Genomic DNA, 19,303 nt, shown 5'->3' with positions numbered 1-19,303 from the left:
AGAAAACACAGTTTGGTGACTGGTCGAGTTAATATGCCGGTTTGTGTTCGCACATCGACTACTCTTATGTGACCATCTGCTCCTCGATGAACCTTTTCAATGCGGCCTAGTCGCCATTCTGTTGGAGGAAGGCATTCGTCCTGTATGATTACGTATTCTCCTGCTTTGGCTTCCTTCTGGGCCGTTTTCCATCGATATCTCTCATGGAGATCTTTGAGATGGCCTTCCTTCCATCTGTGGCTGAATTCGTGATGGAGAATCTTGATTCTTTCCCATCGATTTATTAAAGAGAGTGAGTCTCCTTCTGTGTCAGGTACGGCGAGAAGAGGAGCTCCTCTGAGGAAATGACCTGGTGTAAGAGCTGTGAAATCGGAGGGATCTTGCGAGAGTGGTGATATAGGTCTTGAATTTAATACGGCTTCAATACGAGTGAGTAGTGTAGTAAACTCCTCATAATTGAATTTATGATTACCAGCCGTTTTCTTTAAATGGGACTTAAAGCTTTTTACTGCTGATTCCCAAAGTCCGCCCATGTGTGGAGAACATGGAGGTATAAATTGCCAATCGATCCCTTGGGGTGCATATTTATTAACTATTTCAGGGGAGACTTCTTTCATGAAGTTTATAAACTCCTTCTGTGTTGCTCTTTGGGCTCCGACAAAGTTTTTCCCATTATCGCTCATTATTTTTGAAGGAAATCCGCGTCGTCCGACAAAGCTCGAGGTGTACTGCCTTTGTCGTAAAACATACAAAGACAGCCTATATACATACCCTTTTCTAAATGAAGATGACTTTAAAATGGAGGCCTTTATCTGGAAAGGTCCAGCAAAATCAACCCCAGTGATGGTAAAGAGTAGAGCATAGTTGCAGCGTTCAGGTGATAAAGCTGCCATGATCTGCGTACGCATTTTGTGTTTGTACATGGTACATGGTTTACACATGAAAATCGTCCTTTTGATTTGTGGCTTTAGTCGCGGTATATAAAATTCTTGACGGACCATTTGTTGCATTAAGCGATGCTCACCATGCAGGGTAAGATGGTGCAGATATGCTAGAAATAGGTAAGTAAAACGGGATTTCTCTGGAATAATGATGGGATGTCGTTCGTTATAACTAAGGCTGGAGTTCGCCAATCTTCCATCTGCCCTTATTAATCCCTTAGAATCCAAGAATGGATTTAATACGAGAAGTGAGCTTCCCTTTTCGAAAGGTCGCTTTTCGAGCAACTTTGATTTCTCTTTGCTGAAATAGCGAGTTTGTGTATATAATATTAGACTGACCTTAGCATGTTGCAAGTCGGAATGCGTTAGTTGTACGCAAGGATCATCTAGTGCTCCTTTCATTTTTAGTTTAAGTCTTTGAATGAATTTGTTCATTTAATCGCCAACTGCTGACGACATCGGAGGTGTTTTTGAATACAAGTAAAAGAAAATCAAATCTGTGAAAATCTATAAACTGTGTTTTGCTTACCGGAAACCGCAAGATGAAGCTTTATTTGGGATTATGTCTGGTGGCGCTTGCGGCCGGCATTGTGGTGGCTGATGAAAGCAAAGGACCCAAAGTAACCGATAAGGTTTTCTTTGACATCACCATTGGTGGTGAACCTGCTGGACGCATTGAGATCGGTCTTTTCGGCAAAACAGTGGAGAAAACCGCCCGCAATTTCAAAGAATTAGCTGAAAAGCCAGAAGGCGAAGGCTACAAGGGCAGCAAATTCCATAGCTTCATTAAGGACTTCATGATCCAAGGTGGTGATTTCACCAAAGGTGATGGCACTGGCGGTCGCTCCATCTACGGTGAACGTTTCCCCGATGAGAACTTCAAGCTGAAGCATTATGGTGCTGGTTGGTTGAGCATGGCCAATGCTGGCAAGGACACCAATGGTTCACAGTTCTTCATTACCACCAAACCAACTTCCTTGTTGGATGGACGTCACGTCGTTTTCGGTAAAGTTTTATCCGGCTCGAAGGACCATTTAGTTACGAGTACCTCTAGTATACTTACTTGTCGTAGTATACTTATGAGGTGGGAAATAAAACGCACTGATTTCCACACACCTTATAAAGGTTTATTAATTGTAATTAATATATATAATTGTATGTATATTTTGTTTGGGTGGTACACGGTTGGCGAACTCGCTGCGTCACGTCACTCCCGTCACTTGGGGGTTTATTAAAACCCAATTGCGGTGATTATTGCGGTAGCACAAGTGCAAAGATAAAAACGATGATAAAACTGAATTTCGCGGACGACTGTCTTTCTTTACGGATGAAACGGTAAGAGGCCAATCACGGTCGGATCAATCCCTTTTGATGGTTTGGGTGGTAAATATTAGCTGACATTACGAGTCGTCTCGTTAATAATCGTATGGTTGTTGTGTTGTAGTAATGATCGGTGTTTGATGCGTGTATGTGTATTGGGGTATGCTGTGAGCTGTTGTGTGATGAGGTGTTGTGACGTGACGTGATGTGTGGTGATGTGATGTTGCAGAATGCTCATAGCTCATGTGAACAATATGTAAGAGCATATACAAGTATAAATTTTAACACATGTTTTGTTTCATTTTTTGAGCGCTTTTTCGCTCATCTCGTTTTGTTCCTCTTTATCAATTCTCGCCTATTTTCGCACAAAGATATTCATTTTAAATATTCTGTCCTTCTATATTACTTGAAGAACTTTGCAAACAAAATTCTCCTAACTGAACATCGACGCGTTGAAAGAGAAAGCAGTATAAGGGGTTGCTTACTTGGGCGGGCATTATTTGGTTGATTACGTTGAGCGGCATTGCAGATGAGAAACGGCATGTTGATGGCAGTAAAATTGTGTGTGTTTTTATGAGGAACGAACAAAGGTATCTAGATACAGTGAATCACTTAAGGTAGTATACACCGTATATTATTTCTTTTATTGTTAAATAAGTTGAGTTTTTATGCTGAAAGTAAAATAAATTTTATTCTCATTCACTTAACAAAAATATATAAATAATGTTTGATAAAAAATATTTAATTTTATTAAAGGAATAATAGAATAATTCAAGTTAATGTAAAATCATGTAAAAATTCATATCACAAAAGTAAAAGTATACAGCAGAACTATAGGTTTATAAAAAATGCTGAATTAAAAAAAAAGAAATAAATTAGTATTTGGTTGGTCAACCTTTGGACATAATAACAGCATTAAGACGTGATGGCATAGATTTTAATAAGTTTTGTGTGGTTGTGGCCGATATTTGGTTCCACTCTTCTATAAGGACCTTTTTTAACTCCTCCTTATTTCTTAAATCCCGTTTTCGTATTTGTCGTTCCAGATGCTCCCATAAATGTTTGATTGGGCTAATATCCACTGACTGTGGTGGGATTTTTTAAGCTGTTTTCGAACATTATACAATTTCCTTTACAATTAGAGCGGTATGTTTGGGGTCATTATCTTGTTGGAAGATGAATGACTCTTCAATACCTTATTTTATAGCGCTTTCTTTTAAATTATTTTGGAGCATGCTTAAGTATACGTACCGTTCCATTATGTTCTCAATAAATATCAAATTACCAACTCCATTGGCCGCTATGCACCACGAAACCATTACGGAGTCCCATCCATGCTTAACAGTACCACTAATATTGTATGGACTAAGCTAGCTGTTGATTTTTCACCAGACTTGTCCACGTCCATCCGATCCATGAGTATTGAATTTGCTCTCATCTGGAAAAATAGTTTAAAAATTTTGATCAAACCTTTGGTATTCTTTAGCGAAGACAATCCTTTTACGTCGATTTTCTTTGCTAACTAAATGCTTTTTCCTAATATTTCTGCCGTGATCACTTGCAGAATGCAATACGCGACGAATCGTTTTGGGCATTACATTGCTTTCCCATTTCGTTTTCAATCTCACTTTTAATTTTTGGAGCACTTTTTTAGGGTTTTCTTTTATTTACCAAACGATAGCACGTGATTTTTGTCATAAAATAATACGTCCAGAATGCGGCTTATTTTCGATAGAACCAAACGTTTTATTTTTGTTTACCATTTTTTGAATTGTAGCATGGCTTTTACCAACGATTGCCCCAATTTCCCGCAAAGATTTATTATCTTTATAATGTTTTATTATTATTATTATTTTTTTAAATCATTTGGAAATTATTTTCCCCTTTGCACCATTGCTGAAATATTTGTGTAAATATTCCACGAAATATATATTTTTTATATTGAAATGACTACTTCGAAAATAGGGGCAAATTTTTTACAAAAATGCTTAATTTTAAACCACGCAAATTCTATGCTCACCAAACAAACGTTCGCTGTATACTTATCTATGTGATATTATTTCTGTACATATTTCTGAAAATATTAGCTAGCAATAACGGGACACCATGTATTAATTGATGCGTACGAGACAACACAATTTAAACATTTCAAACAAAAATTGGTGTTCGATTTTTAAATTGGGTACAGTTTTCGAATAATTTGAAACTACAAGTGAGGTGTATACTAACTTAAGTGATTCACTGTATCTGTATTTACATTTGCTAACATTTAGATGCATGTAAACTTTCGCTTATTTAGGATTAATTTTGAATACCGAAGCACCATAATGGGAATATAATGACACGAAAGTATTTTCGTACGGAATAATTTGTATGTATTTTAGAGCGCTTCAAAAAAAATTTTGGAATTTTTTTTCAACTCTTACCCCCTCAAATGTTAGTTATTGACAAACAAAAAATCCTCCCTCAAGCCAGGCGCTGTAGCTTAACTCTAAGGGGTCGCTAATTTATTTTTAGGTTCCCATACATTTTACATAGGAATTTTCATTTTTTCATTCAAACTAAAATTTCACCAACTAATTTTCGTTTTTCAAAAATAACAATAACATATTCAGAAAGTTCACTTTTCAAACCCAAAAAAATATAACAACAGGTATAACCGCACATTTCATACTCTTGCAATTCGCAAAGATTAAATACGGGGTAATATCTTCAGGTACATGTTGTTTGTTTGTTATATGGAGTATAGAACAAGTTTTCACACGATTTTTCATTATAAGCACAATATCCCTTATTATATCTGTTATTAGAAAAACATCTTAATAGACAAGATGACTCACATATTGTCCCATACATGCGGTATAAAGACACCCCAGAGTTCGAAAGTCTTTATATTAGGTATATGAGGGCTAGGGAAAGTTTTGACCCAATAATTTGACAAACTTTAAAGGTACTATTCGAGTCAAGTTTTATCTAGCCAAGTGAAGGAATCCAATGAGATGTAAAATTGTGTAATATGAGAATTAGGTGATTTCGCTCATTTTAAAAGTGTAACACAAGAACGTCATCAAAAGACCCCCACATCCGAGGTTATTTTTTACTGTTCATTGGGGCCGTAAAACTCTGTGGAGGGGATGCTTTGCCTTCTCACTTTAGTTCGCCTTCAAAGAATGTACCTTGGCTACCCACAGAATACTTGGTCAAAGACCGGAAGGCGTGAGCTACTTGACCACTCCCAAGTGAATGGTGAATATCAGCTGTTGGCTGCAGTCCCACTAATATGTACATTGTTTCGGCGGTAGCTACTAGCAACCACAAATAGTAGTGGTAAAGCGGTAACAGCAGAAAAGCAAAAACAATTTGTATGCAAAATTTAAACAAAACCAACAGCAGCGAGTCTCATCCCTAAAACCTTTAGTTGAGTAACTGAAAGAAATGAAAAGGAAAGCCGTAATTATAGTAACAGCAAAAGATTATACTAATTGCTACGGAAGAAGAAAATAATCAAAAATATTTCTGACAACAGATACAAAATCCATACCAGTCAACCAAAAATCCTTTTGCACCATTCTCTCTATATACATAAGTATATTTGTTAGACAGAATTTTTTTTAATTATTTGTCATGTCATGTAAAGAAACTAACTGTGAAAGTGAATTGCATATAAAATTGTGAAACTTTAAATACAAATATCTCGAAAACTATAAGTCTGAGGAGGATATATGTGCATACATTTTTTAATTCTTGGTAATTGTGCCCGAAAACTTATTAAGTGATACAACTTAGTTCCAAATTGAGATACCAAACTGTAGTTTGGTTCAAAGGATTGCAGTAGTTAGAGGTAGCTGTGGTTTGAAAATCTTTAAAAAGTGGGCGTCAAAATGTTCCTATCTCTTAAAGTTCTAAAGCTGCTACAAAGCAATCCGCCTAGAGCAATTTCCATAAGAATTTCTACCGACAAATTTACTAAAACCCCTAAGCTAAATCAGCCAAACTTGCGCAGAGGAAATTTTCTTAGCATCCCCTTCAAGAGTGTAACAATAGTTGAAATCGGGATAACCTCGCCCACTCTCTATTTAACTAATAAAAGTGCAAAAACTAAATAAATAAGAATTCCAGAAAGCCTTATGTGCTAAGTTTGTCCCATTTATGACTAACTGGAGGACCCGTCCACGCTTTATTGTGGCTGACTACTACCATCTATGTACTTATATGATTTCCATTAGTAAAATTATAACTATTAGTTAATGAGACATAGCATTTTTGAGAAGCAAGTTGTGCGAGTTTACAAAAAACTGGATCATAAAGCATTTCGTGTTTTAATAAAGCATTACTTTTTGGGGAAAAATACTGTTGAGTTTGGGCTCTGCGTCAGGGAAATCCACCGTTGAAAAGAGATTTGCTAAGTTGGAAAAAGGCGAAATGGCCACCGAGGACAGTCACGTCCTAAAGAGGCGCACTGCGTATTGTGTTGCAGTTATTTTCTACTATTCCAAATATTAAGCAATTGTATTATTTTTGAAGGAGGATTAGTTTGAAATTGTACGCATATACATACTTCATCGTTTCCGTTTAAATATTCCTCCCTAGAGAACTCCGACAGTAAACACGTCCGATTGCTGCTAAAGGTCCGAATCCAGGTCTTAAGTAATTGCTCAAGAAAAAAATTATTATTTTTTGAGCTGTATTCAAGTAATTTTGACAGCTGGTTACGCATTGTGAATGATCCTTATTACAAAAACAAGAGAAAATAAATATTTTTGTTGCAATTTAAGGAATATTAATGAAGATTGTGAAGTTCTATACAAAATTTCAAAATAAATATTTTATTGAAAAAATGTATTAAAAATTAGTACTAAATTTCTTTGGAGCTGCATACTAGAGGTCCGTAGCTCTCAAGTAATTGCTCAAGAAAAAAATGCATTATTTCTTCAAGTAATTTTGACAGCTGGTTACGCATTGTGAATGATCGACATTAGAGGAAGAAGAGAGAATAAACAAAGAAAATAAACTTTATGCGTAATATGTATGTATGTATATATGTGTGTAGTAACATAAATATTTTTCTTGCGATTTAAGGAATGTTGTTGATGATTGTTAAGTTTTATACAACATTTCAAAATGAACTATACTTCACAATAATGATTTTTACTAATTTGGGATGAATTTAACGATTACTTTGAATTTCCTTCAAGAAACAATTATTGATTTCATGTTTCTTCGCAAAACCAGGTTTGCCATATTCGCATTTTATTGAAAAAATGTATAAACAATTAGTACTAGATTTCTTTAGAGCTGCATACTAGCACAACAACCATTTCTTAAGCGTTTTTTATATGAAGTTTTTACATTTCTTGAGAGTTGGATACTAAGCTTAGCACAAGAAAATTTACCACAGCAAATTTTCTAGACCATTTCTTAAACGTTTTTTTATATGAAGTTTTTACATTTCTTGAGGACTAGATACTAAGCTTAAATGCAAAGTGCTACATGGAGAGCCGCGGCCTCCGATGCGTTATTTATAAACACGTTCCCGCAGACCCGGCCAGCCGGCACCACCGGAAACGTTACGTTCCGCAATTTTAAAATCTATAATATGCTGTAAAGTGCCGTATACATACTTAGATCTATATTAAATCAACAATGTATTTAAGATATTTAATTAGATAAGGTTTATGCTGTATTGGTTAAAATCACTTCAAACTATTTGTTGTAAAAAGTAGAAGAGAAAAAAATGTTATTGTGGGATATCCATAAGAGATAGACATATGTATGTATGTATATATACCATCGCGGAGTTTTCTGCAGACCTCTTTAATGTGTACAATACTTAATACATTATTTTGATAAATCTCGAAGGGTTCAGCCAGCGTTTTCAATGGAACATTAGAAACCTCAAAAATAGCAGTATTTCTCCAATATTTAATGAATTCATTATACATATGTATGTATAAACCTTCCTCTTCAAACACTCTATCTATAAAAAAAACCGCATTAAAATCCGCTGCGTAGTTTTAAGCATACATAGGGACAGAAAAATCGACTTTCTTTTATACTTCTTCTTCTTAATTGGCGTAGACACCGCTTACGCGATTATAGCCGAGTTAAGACCAGCGCGCCAGTCGTTTCTTCTTTTCGCTACGTGGCGCAATTAGATATTGCAAGTGAAGCCAGGTCCTTCTCCACCTGGTCCTTCCAACGTAGTGGAGGTCTTCTCTTCCTCTGCTTCCCCCGGCGGGTACTGCGTCGAATACTTTCAGAGCTGGAGTGTTTTCATCCATCCGGACAACATGACCTAGCCAGCGTAGCCGCTGTCTTTTAATTCGCTGAACTATGTCAATGTCGTCATATATCTCGTACAGCTCATCGTTCCATCGGATGCGATATTCGCCGTGGCCAATGCGCAAAGGACCATAAATCTTTCGCAGAACTTTTCTCTCGAAAACTCGTAACGTCGACTCATCAGTTGTTGACATCGCCCAAGCCTCTGCACCATATAGCAGGACGGGAATTATGAGGGACTTATAGAGTTTGGTTTTTGTTCGTCGAGAGAGGACTTTACTTTTCGATTGCCCACTCAGTCTGAAGTAGCACCTATTGGCAAGAGTTATCCTGCGTTGGATTTCCAGGCTGACATTGTTGGTGGTGTTTATGCTGGTTCCCAAATATACGAAACTATCTACAATTTCGAAGTTATGAATGTCAACAGTGACGTGAGAGCCAAGTCGCGAATGCGATGACTGTTTGTTTGATGACAGGAGATATTTCGTCTTGCCCTCTTTCACTACCAGACCCATTTGCTTTGCTTCCTTGTCCAGTGTGGAGAAAGCAGAACTAACGGCGCGGGTGTTGAGGCCGATGATAGCAATATCAGTTTACACAGCCGTATTAGTTTTACGGGGATACCAAATTCAGACATCGCGGCATAAAGGCAGATCCTTTTCGTGCTGTCGAAAGCAGCTTCAAAATCGACGAAGAGGTGGTGTGTGTCGATTCTCCTTTCACAGGTCTTTTCCAAGATTTGGCGCATTGTGAATATCTGGTCGGTTGTTGATTTGCCAGGTCTAAAGCCACACTGATAAGGTCCAATAAGTTTGTTGACGGTGGGCTTTAATTTTTCACACAATACGGTCGATAGGACCTTATACGCGATGTTGAGGAGGCTTATCCCATGGGTTCTCCTTCTCCTGGCGTTGTACTTTCACTGTCATTCAGCGGGCTGGAGAAGTGTTCCCTCCATAGTTTAAGTGTGCTCTGGGCATAGGTGACTAGATCCCCATTGCGGGTTCTACAAGAGTATGCTCCGGTCTTGAAACCTTCTGTAAGCCGCCGCATTTTTTCGTAGAATTTTCGAACATTACCCCTGTCGGCCAGCTTATCAAGCTCTTCGTACTGACTCATTTCGGCCTCTTTCTTTTTCTGTCTGCAAATGCGTCTCGCTTCCCTCTTCAACTCTCGGTATCTATCCCATTCCGCGCGTGTTATGGCCAATCATAACGTTGCGAGGTAGGAAGCCTGTTTTCTCTCCGCTGCGACACGGCACTCCTCGACGTACCAGCTGTTCTTTGCATTTTCTGAAGACCAATGGTTTCGTAAGCAGCTGTATGTAAGGAGCTTGAAATGCCGTCCCAAAGTTCCCTTATACCGAGTTGTTGACGAGTGCTCTCAGAGGGCAGCAGTACAAGCCGAGTAGAAAATCGTTCGGCTGTCTGTTATGATTGCAGCTTCTCGACGTACAGATATAACCATATTTCGGAGGCTGAATTTACCGACCGTAGTGCCAAAGATTCCTTTTTTGCCCACCCTGGCGTTAAAGTCTCCAAGCACGATTTTGACATCGTGGCGGGGGCAGCTCTCATAGGCGTGCTCCAAGCGCTCATAGAAGGCATCTTTGGTCACATCGTCCTTCTCTTCCGTCGGGGCGTGGGCGCAAATCAGCGATATGTTGAAGAACCTCGCTTTGATGCGGATTGTGGCTAGACATTCATTCACCGGAATCCAACACCAAACTTGCGCTCCTTTAAATGGCCACTGTAGTAAATGTCACAAGGACCTACTCCTCTCTGTCCTTGTCCCGTCCATCGCATTTCTTGGACGGCGGTGATGCCAGCCCTTATTTTCACGAGGACATCAACCAGCTGGGCAGCGGCACCTTCCCAATTAAGGTGCACCATTCCAGGTGCATGCCCTAATATCGTAGTCCTTATTTCGTTTGCCATGGTCGTCATCAAAAGGGTGACTTCTCTTCCGAGGCTGTTGGTAATTTTTCATTAGTATCATTTTTTACGTGGCAGGTCCCAAACCCAGCTCACAATCCTACGGAGGGGATGTTTCGCCTTCTCACTTTAGCTCGCTTTCAAACGGATGTTCTTAGGCCAGAGGATTCTTGGTCAAAGACCGGAAGTCGTGAGCTGCTTGAGTCATATGTAAAAAAATCGTTTCTGACCACTCCCAAGTGAATGGCGATCAGAGAACTTTCCTCACTTGTGTGAACTTCTACACCTAACTCCATCCTCCATTTTTACACATGACTCCATCCTCCTTCTTTTATATTATGCATTGATAATAAATCTTTAAATATATTAATTCAAAAAAATTAATTTTAAAGAATTGCTAAATTCATGTTCTTCATTGCCTAACAAGTTTTTTATTTTAATACGCACTGGAGAGTTATTAACAAAATATATACATACATACATATTATTAAATAAGCAAATGTCCGAGCAATACATACATACTATGTACATATAATGCTATTTGTTTGTTATACTTGTCTAAACATAGTTACATATAAATATAGTTATTCTTCTGTTTATGTACATATGCCGTGAGCGTCTACAGATCGGGTAAACACAGTCTTCTCCTTCATTTCTAACAGATTCTTCTCATTGGCTAACTCCACTTGCCGCTTGTGTCATCCTAATTAGGTTGCTTTTTCCAGCAATTAACTCATTCTGTACGTATGGTGTTTAAGAGGCGGACGGAGGTTGTTAGTAGCATATACATATGTATGTATGTAAGTCCGCGATTACATTAACCCATTGTCTACTCTTTACTTTAACCCATTGTCGTTTCTTTTTCCTTATAGGTATTTGGGCCACTCTATCACATATATTAATCAGCTCTGTCAATTAAGAAATACATTTTATTAATTAAAACAAAGATATATCACCCTTTTTACTATCGTCTGAATCAATTTGTATGGCTTCCTCCACACATTTCACAATATCTTTAATTAATTCGATTTTTTCGTCATACTCCATTTTCTAAAATATTTATATTATATTATGTATATTTGTATACATATTTGCAAATTACTTACCAAAAGATGAAACTAAATTTTTTAAATATATTCAAAATATTAATTTCAAAAAAAGATACGCAAATGCAACTATGTACTACGAAAGAAAGAACACGAATGCCGAAAAACGTCGCAGCGAACTGTTACGAATAAGAACACAAAGCGAGTTGCTGAACACTGGAAACTCGGCGCTATTCTCCTCTCCTCGTCGCCCCCTCGCCTATAAACCAAGAGTTGCCGCAACAAAAGTTGCCTCGTGTAATAGCGCTCTAAGTTGTTCAAGTGTTTACATTCACATTAAGCGAATAAAGTGGATGCTTACATTCATGCATATGTATACTCGTATCATTTTGGACGATTGGTTTTTTGTTTAAGAGTTGATCATATGGCTGGGAATTAAAACTCTAAGTGGAGATTTCTGCCTGATTTCTCGTAGATATATATCGGGTGATTTTTTAAGAGCTTGATAACTTTTTTAAAAAAAAAACGCATAAAATTTGCAAAATCTCATCGGTTCTTTATTTGAAACGTTAGATTGGTTCATGACATTTACTTTTTGAAGATAATTTCATTTAAATGTTGACCGCGGCTGCGTCTTAGGTGGTCCATTCGGAAAGTCCAATTTTGGGCAACTTTTTCGAGCATTTCGGCCGGAATAGCCCGAATTTCTTCGGAAATGTTGTCTTCCAAAGCTGAAATAGTTGCTGGCTTATTTCTGTAGACTTTAGACTTGACGTAGCCCCACAAAAAATAGTCTAAAGGCGTTAAATCGCATGATCTTGGTGGCCAACTTACGGGTCCATTTCTTGAGATGAATTGTTCTCCGAAGTTTTCCTCAAAATGGCCATAGAATCGCGAGCTGTGTGGCATGTAGCGCCATCTTGTTGAAACCACATGAGTCAACATTTAAATGAAATTATCTTCAAAAAGTAAATGTCATGAACCAATCTAACGTTTCAAATAAAGAACCGATGAGATTTTGCAAATTTTATGCGTTTTTTTTTAAAAAAAAGTTATCAAGCTCTTAAAAAATCACCCGATACTTATGTGGGTGTGTAATATATTATACACAACGTTATTTAAGGGTTGTACATAAGGATAATATTGCGTGTCTATGTCTTACAGTCGAATCCACTAGTTATAAACTACTTTATAACTACGCGACGATCTTTTTTCCAAAAGAGCAACTGGCATTTTTACCACCTGTTCGGGTTTGATGAAATGAAAATTGGCAGATTTCCCTCAGAAATCGTCTGGTCTTCAACGAGTACAAAAATATTATATTATGCAGCAGATAAAATACAATAAATCATTAATTTTGTTTAAAATTTAAATTAGTATAAATTTAGTGTATCTTTAGCTAGATGCCAACTGGTACGATTATGTAATAATTTTATGAACGATTGTTATATACATATATGCATATGTACATATACATATGTATTATTAACATATTTTATTATACGATTTTGTATTGTATTACTCATTCAGCTTGCTGGAAATACGTTAACTTCGATTGTTCCGAAGAAGTTATAATACACTCCACAAATAAAACAGATTTCATACAAGAACTTGATTTTGATTGTCTAGTTTGTATGGTAGTTATATAAATACATATGTATAGTATGTACTCGGGATTCCGACCTGGAAATTTTCTTAAAATATTTTAGCATGCTAAATTTCATGATGATATCTTGTGAACTAAAAATAGTTCCATACACGAACTTGATTTTGATCGTTCGGTTTGTAAGGAAGCTATATGCTATAGAAATCCGAACTGGAAAAGTGTGGACGAGTTCACGTATATGCAGACCCATACAGAGCCATGTCCGTCTGGCTAAATCGCTCTAGCTCATCTTGCCAATTATTTATATAACATATGTATATAGTATATTTTAAAAGATTTAAGGCGTTAACTTCTGGGGGTTAAAAACTTAATATATCCTTTTGAAGGTATACAAATGGTACGCTAACCAATTAGGCTTTTCAATCATACTTATTTAAAAACAACTTGTACCCTGTTTGTCTTAGCTATATGCTATACAACATCCGATAAGATTGTGGATACCCCACCATATTTTTTATTGTTTAGTTCTGCAGCTCGAACTATTTTCTCCAGGAGCAGGTTGAAGAAGTCACACGATAGGGAGTCGCCTTGTCTGAAACCTCGTTTGGAATCGAACGGCTCGGAGAGGTCCTTCCCGATCCTGACGGAGCTTTTCGTGTTGTTCAACGTCAGTTTTTATATTTTTTATTACTCTTTCAATATTTCTTCCAAGTGTTGAACGATTAAAAAATTGCACATACTATTGGTACATACTGTAAGTTAGCAAGGAATAACTGTATGATATTTACAGTAAGCTTTTGCTTCGTTTGCAGAATGAAGACTTTTTAATGATCATTTGCATTTTGCACGCAACAAATATTTGTGCGTTTGTGTTTGTAAATAATTTTTATAAGTATTAGTACATAAACTTGAGATAGGTAAAGTTTCATCACTTGTTTCTCAGTAAGTTGTTTTAGTCAATACTTATAAGATTTTATTTAGTGAAATGCCAAAATACTTATATACATAGAAATAATAATATTGCAAAAATTGATTGTTTAGAATTATTTTAATGGACTGAGGTACGGCAAAATCGCAAAATTATTCTATGAGCAAAGCCACAATTAAAAAAGTGATCAAAAATTAGAAGAAAAATGGTGGACAAGAGAATGCGCCAAGATCAGGCCGCCCAAGGGTAACCACTACTCGCGAAGAGACTAAAATAATCAGAGAAGTGAAGAAAGACCAGACTATTTCATCTCGATTTATTCAGCAGAGCTTTCAAATTAATATTTCTGAGGGAATGCGAGAAGATGGTAATTCCAGCAACTACAGGGTCAAAAAGCCTTTCATCAACAAAACTAACTTGAAGACGCAATGAATTTGAGGTGAATGTGTCAAAAGTTACTATCAAATGTCGCCAAGGTTTAGAAAAAAAAAAAGTAATTTGGAGAGCTAATTCCAAATAAAATATATGAAAGGCAGCGAAAAAATTTGGTTAAAGAGTCATGTGAGGCTCCAAAGTAAGTGCATCCAAAGGGAGGTGGAAGATACACATTTTCCAATCTGATAATAAAAAAAGAGAAAACCGTTAAAAGGAGGTCCCTCCCGTTTCTGAACTTAGGCACAATTTACATTTTCTTTTTCCACCATTTTTAGGAAGCCAAATGGGAAAGTGATCATACTGATAAAAGCGGGCATCCGCGACTGGATGTTCTGCTCTTCTCTCCACATTTAGTTTCTTTCCTACGGGTGTTGATGGTTTGAAACTTTGCCGACCAGCAGGACGATTGAGTTTGTAAGCGACAATACTGACCGACTGATAGATTGTTGTTGCAATTTTCTAAATGCAGACGTCGATACAAAATATCAGCATTTTTCGCAGCCACATCTACGAAATGGTAAAAAAACCCTGTCATCAGATTTCGAATCTTTGTGTGGGTATGGTAACGACCAATAAGTCCATCCATTAAGTCTACTTTCCCAATATTGCTATTATATTGCCGTATAATTTGGGGGCAATCTACTTTAATTTGCTGCTTTTGGTTTCAATCGTAGTGTGCAACTTTGGCCGATTGCTCGTTTTCATTTCTCTTTTAAATGGCTGAATGCCACCGTCAGTTGATGCCAATTGGACTGTCTTTCCACAAAACCGTGTTAATATGGACACCATATGCAGCACCCTCGTACTCAATTGGGTAGCCTCTTTCTTCGTTATTTACATCCTTATCCAACGGAAGCTCACATTTGGGTATTCGGTTCGCTCAAATCGTGCCCAAGATGTAGATGCCCCTTGCGCAAAAATATGCCAACAAGAAGTTGTCGAAGTAGAGCATGTGATGAGCAAAATCAGGTATTGTTTGTGATAATCGTGCACGACATTTGTAGTACCTCCAAGATCAGGCTGACCTGGTAAAATAATGTTATCGCCAGCGCCGTTATAGACTTCGAAGCAATACGCAAATCCAGTGGGCTCACACAAGATGAACAATTTTATTCCCCACTTGTGTGGCTTATTTGGCATATACTGCCGAAGATGATGTTTTAATTATGTGCTACACATTTGCTCATCGACGAAAAAGCGAGCAGGCTATGGAACAGAATCTAACTGTTTATGGAGTTCACCTGACAATTTTGGGATACGAAACAGTGGATCATATCCCGGGTTACCTTTTTTAATACTCTCGCTTTCATCTCTAAAAGACGAATAATTGTCTTTTTATCGCCAAAAACTGTTTTACAGTCATTGTTTCTTGAATTGAAGTGAAAGAATTTTTACCCCAATAGCTCTCAAAATTCGGATAGCGGTAAACGGATATATAAAGTTGTCAAAAAAATCTTGCGGTATTTTTATTGAATTTTTAGTTGTTCATAAAATTGGTTCCAATAATGCGATTCAAGTCAAATATGCGCCGTTTTGTTCGATGACACGTTCCCAAAGAGATGCCAACTTCATAATGCCCCTCTCATAGAAGCTCGCTTCCCTAATGGCAAAAAAACTCGGAGAGCCAATTTTCACAGGACTCTCTTGTGGCCAACTTCAGACTACCAAGCGCGTCCGCCATTGACAGAAACAGGTGATAATCACTTGGTGCGAGTTCCGGACTATACGGTGAGTGCAAAAGAACTTGCCATCCGAGCTCCCGGAGCTTCTGGCGCGTCGCTAAAGATGTGTGTAGCCTGGTCCTTATGGAAGACAATTCGGTCTCTGTTGATCAAAGATGGCCTCTTCTGCATGAGTGCTGCCTTCAAGCGATCCAGTTGGTGGCAGTACAGGTCCGAATTGAGCGTTTGGCCATAGCGGAGCAGCTCATAGTGGATTATTCCCTGCCAATAACACCAAACACACAGAAGAAACTTCCTGGCCGTCAATCCAGGCTTGGCCACCGTCTGGGCCGCTTCACCGCTTTTCGACCACGACCGCTTGCGCTTTACGTTATCGTAAGTGACCCACTTTTCATCGCGAGTCACCATACGCTTCAAAAACGGGTCGATTTTGTTGCGATTCAGAAGCGATTCGCATGCGTCGATACGGTCAAAGATGTTTTTTTGCGTCAATTCGTGTGGCACCCATACATCGAGCTTCTTAGTGACTCCAAGCTTCTTCAAATGGTTTATAACGGTTTGATGACTCATGCCCAGCTCTTGACCGATGCTACGGCTGCTACTATGCCGGTCTTTTTCGACCAATTCAGCGATTTTATCGCAATTTTCGACGACAGGCCTTCCGGAGCGTGGCGCATCTTCGACCACCTCTACACCAGAACGAAAACGTTGAAACAATCGTTGTGCGGTGGAAATGGAAACTGTATCGGGTCCATAAACTGCACAAATTTTATTAGCGGCTTGAGATGCATTTTTGCCCTTATCGTAGTAGTACTGTAAAATATGCCATATTTTCTCTTTATTTTGCTCCATGTTTGCGACGCTATAACTCCCGAACGACTTAAAAGAAACGACAATCGTTCAAACACGTGTTAGCGCGTGAAATGAGCTTTCCAAAAAGGTATAGCATGACCCGATGCGACGAATAAAACTAGAACTACGCGTTTTCAGCGCCAACTAGCGAAAATACTGCAAGACTTTTTTGACAAACCATTATAAATGAGTACTAGTAAAATACTTTATGGTGTAAAATGTCAACCCGAGAATCGAAATCCTCATAAGATTTGGTAGAAAAACGAAAACGATTATATGTAGTATATCGCAGTTGGGGTAGTATCGACCAGATTTTATCTATTTTTCCCAATACCACATACTATTAACATGTCACATACTAAAAAACTAATCATATAAAGTAAAGTCAGCCGGATGTTCGAAAATCCCGATATTAGGTATATAGGGATAGGTCAAGTTTTCGCTTAAATTTATCTATGTATTTTAGGCACAAAGATACACTGTTATGAGTAAAACACGCTAGCTCATTTTCATTGAGATAATTCACATATTGGTCGATATATGCTCTATATAAAGCTCTCTCATACCAACTCGGTAGTAAAATTTAAGGTCTTTGGCGTGTTTAGTTATTGAGTTTTCGCGCTTTTAGTAGTTTCATCCATTTTCACACTGTAGGTAGAAGGTTTGTACATAGTAAATTTGGTTATTGTAGCTTAAGTGGTTTAGGAGATATGTACATTAAACATGTTACACGGCGGCGCCACACTCACTTTTTAAAAAAAATGTTTGTGCAGGTGCTCTTCTCACTGCGATTCTCTGTACCAAATTATAGCTATATAGCGTAGTTTAGTTTAGTTATGGCACTTTATATGTTTTCGGTTAATGGCGATTTGTTGGCGTGGCAGTCATCCGATTACTTCCATATACAATCTCGAAATTTCTTTTGTACTAAGTAACCCACATACCAAGTTTCATCAAGATAGACAGACAGTCAACCGGATTTCAACTTTTCTCGTCATCATCATCATCATTTCATTTTTCATTTATATACATATATATAACCCTATATCTATCTGGATTAGTTTTAGGTGATGCGTACAACCGTTAGATGAACAAAACTATAATACTCTGTAGCAACTGGTTGCAAGAGTATAATACAATTTTTTATGAGTTTGTGACATTTTATTAAAGGCCGCCTCAGGGCGGTCTTGCCCGTTGGATTAGAGCCCATACTTAGATATCCTTTTTTAGAGGTGTCTATCAAACCATTTTTCAGAGTACCAAGCGAAAAAAGCATTAATTTTTTGCCCACCCTAATATACAGTTTCCAACAAAACTAAAAAATTGAAAACCAAAATGATTATATCTTTTCAGAAATGAAATGTATTACTTTGTTTGTTTTTTTTTAATACCCCTATATATTATAGAGCATCAATATTTAGTGCTGCCACTTTTGCGTGAATTTCAGCCAAAAGACGTCGAGACATGCTGCTTACCAAGTTTTGAAGAAGTGATGAGTGAGTATGTTTTCCCAGGATTCCCTAAATCTATTAAAATATCTTGCTTAATATCGGTCGAGCTTATCATCATTAAGTCAGGGCTTTGGGCAAGTCATGGTAAGATCTCTATCGATTTTTGATCGAAATATTCTTTCGAAACCCGATTTTTATGCTTGGGGTCATGGTCTTGCTTTAAAAATCTGCAAAAGCTACGATGGTGACGATGGTGGTATGACCCAAAGTTAAAACACGAAATGACGCTTCAAAAATACTTGAAAAGGCTAAAGCGTTAAATTTAAAAGTTAGCATCCGTAGTGTACAATGAAGAGCGTGTGCAGAAGTGTAAAAAGTTCTAGAATAGCCAGAAAATCGTTTATAAAGAGAAAAGTCGACTAAGCTGATTACAATTTGTTCGGAAACACATTAACTGTACAGTGAAACTAAGGGAAACAATATATTTCTCAAATGAATCAAAATTAAATTTTAAATACTGAGACGGAGTGAGAATATTGCGAAGGTACGATTAGTAATAATGGGGGTGATGCTTCTCCATGCCGAGTAGAATATGCCACTTTCTATACAACAGTGAACCAAATCGTAACTCGAAACTATTTTCAAATTAAGTCGTAATTTGATATTTATTTCTGGCATACATTTAGTAAGCACATATCTTCAAGGTTAAACAACGACAATTGAATCAGTTTCTTTAGATTACTTTTCTCATTTAATACTCAAATTGCTGAATTTTGCTAGTCGGCTGAAGTTGATATGAGATGAAACACGTTAATCGTTACGAGCA

The 19,303-nt window shown here is 37.5% G+C and overlaps 2 protein-coding genes across 15 annotated transcripts in view; both read left to right on the top strand.

The window, feature by feature from the left end:
* The window catches only part of LOC126766083 (zinc finger protein 2), a 366,591-nt gene that overhangs the window by 51,941 nt on the left and 295,347 nt on the right, over positions 1 to 19,303 (top strand). The window lies entirely within an intron of this gene.
* Positions 1,375 to 13,072, top strand: LOC126766013 (peptidyl-prolyl cis-trans isomerase 5-like). Its single transcript, XM_050483727.1, has 2 exons — positions 1,375 to 2,025; positions 13,054 to 13,072. Exons 1-2 carry the CDS (start codon positions 1,484 to 1,486, stop codon positions 13,070 to 13,072), a joined length of 561 nt encoding a protein of 186 aa, XP_050339684.1. The 5' UTR covers positions 1,375 to 1,483.

Source organism: Bactrocera neohumeralis, unplaced genomic scaffold (assembly GCF_024586455.1).
Source record: "Bactrocera neohumeralis isolate Rockhampton unplaced genomic scaffold, APGP_CSIRO_Bneo_wtdbg2-racon-allhic-juicebox.fasta_v2 cluster11, whole genome shotgun sequence".
Lineage (NCBI taxonomy): Eukaryota > Metazoa > Arthropoda > Insecta > Diptera > Tephritidae > Bactrocera > Bactrocera neohumeralis.
The sequence above is the reverse complement of the archived record's forward strand: the minus strand, read 5'-3'. Positions and strand labels throughout refer to the sequence as shown.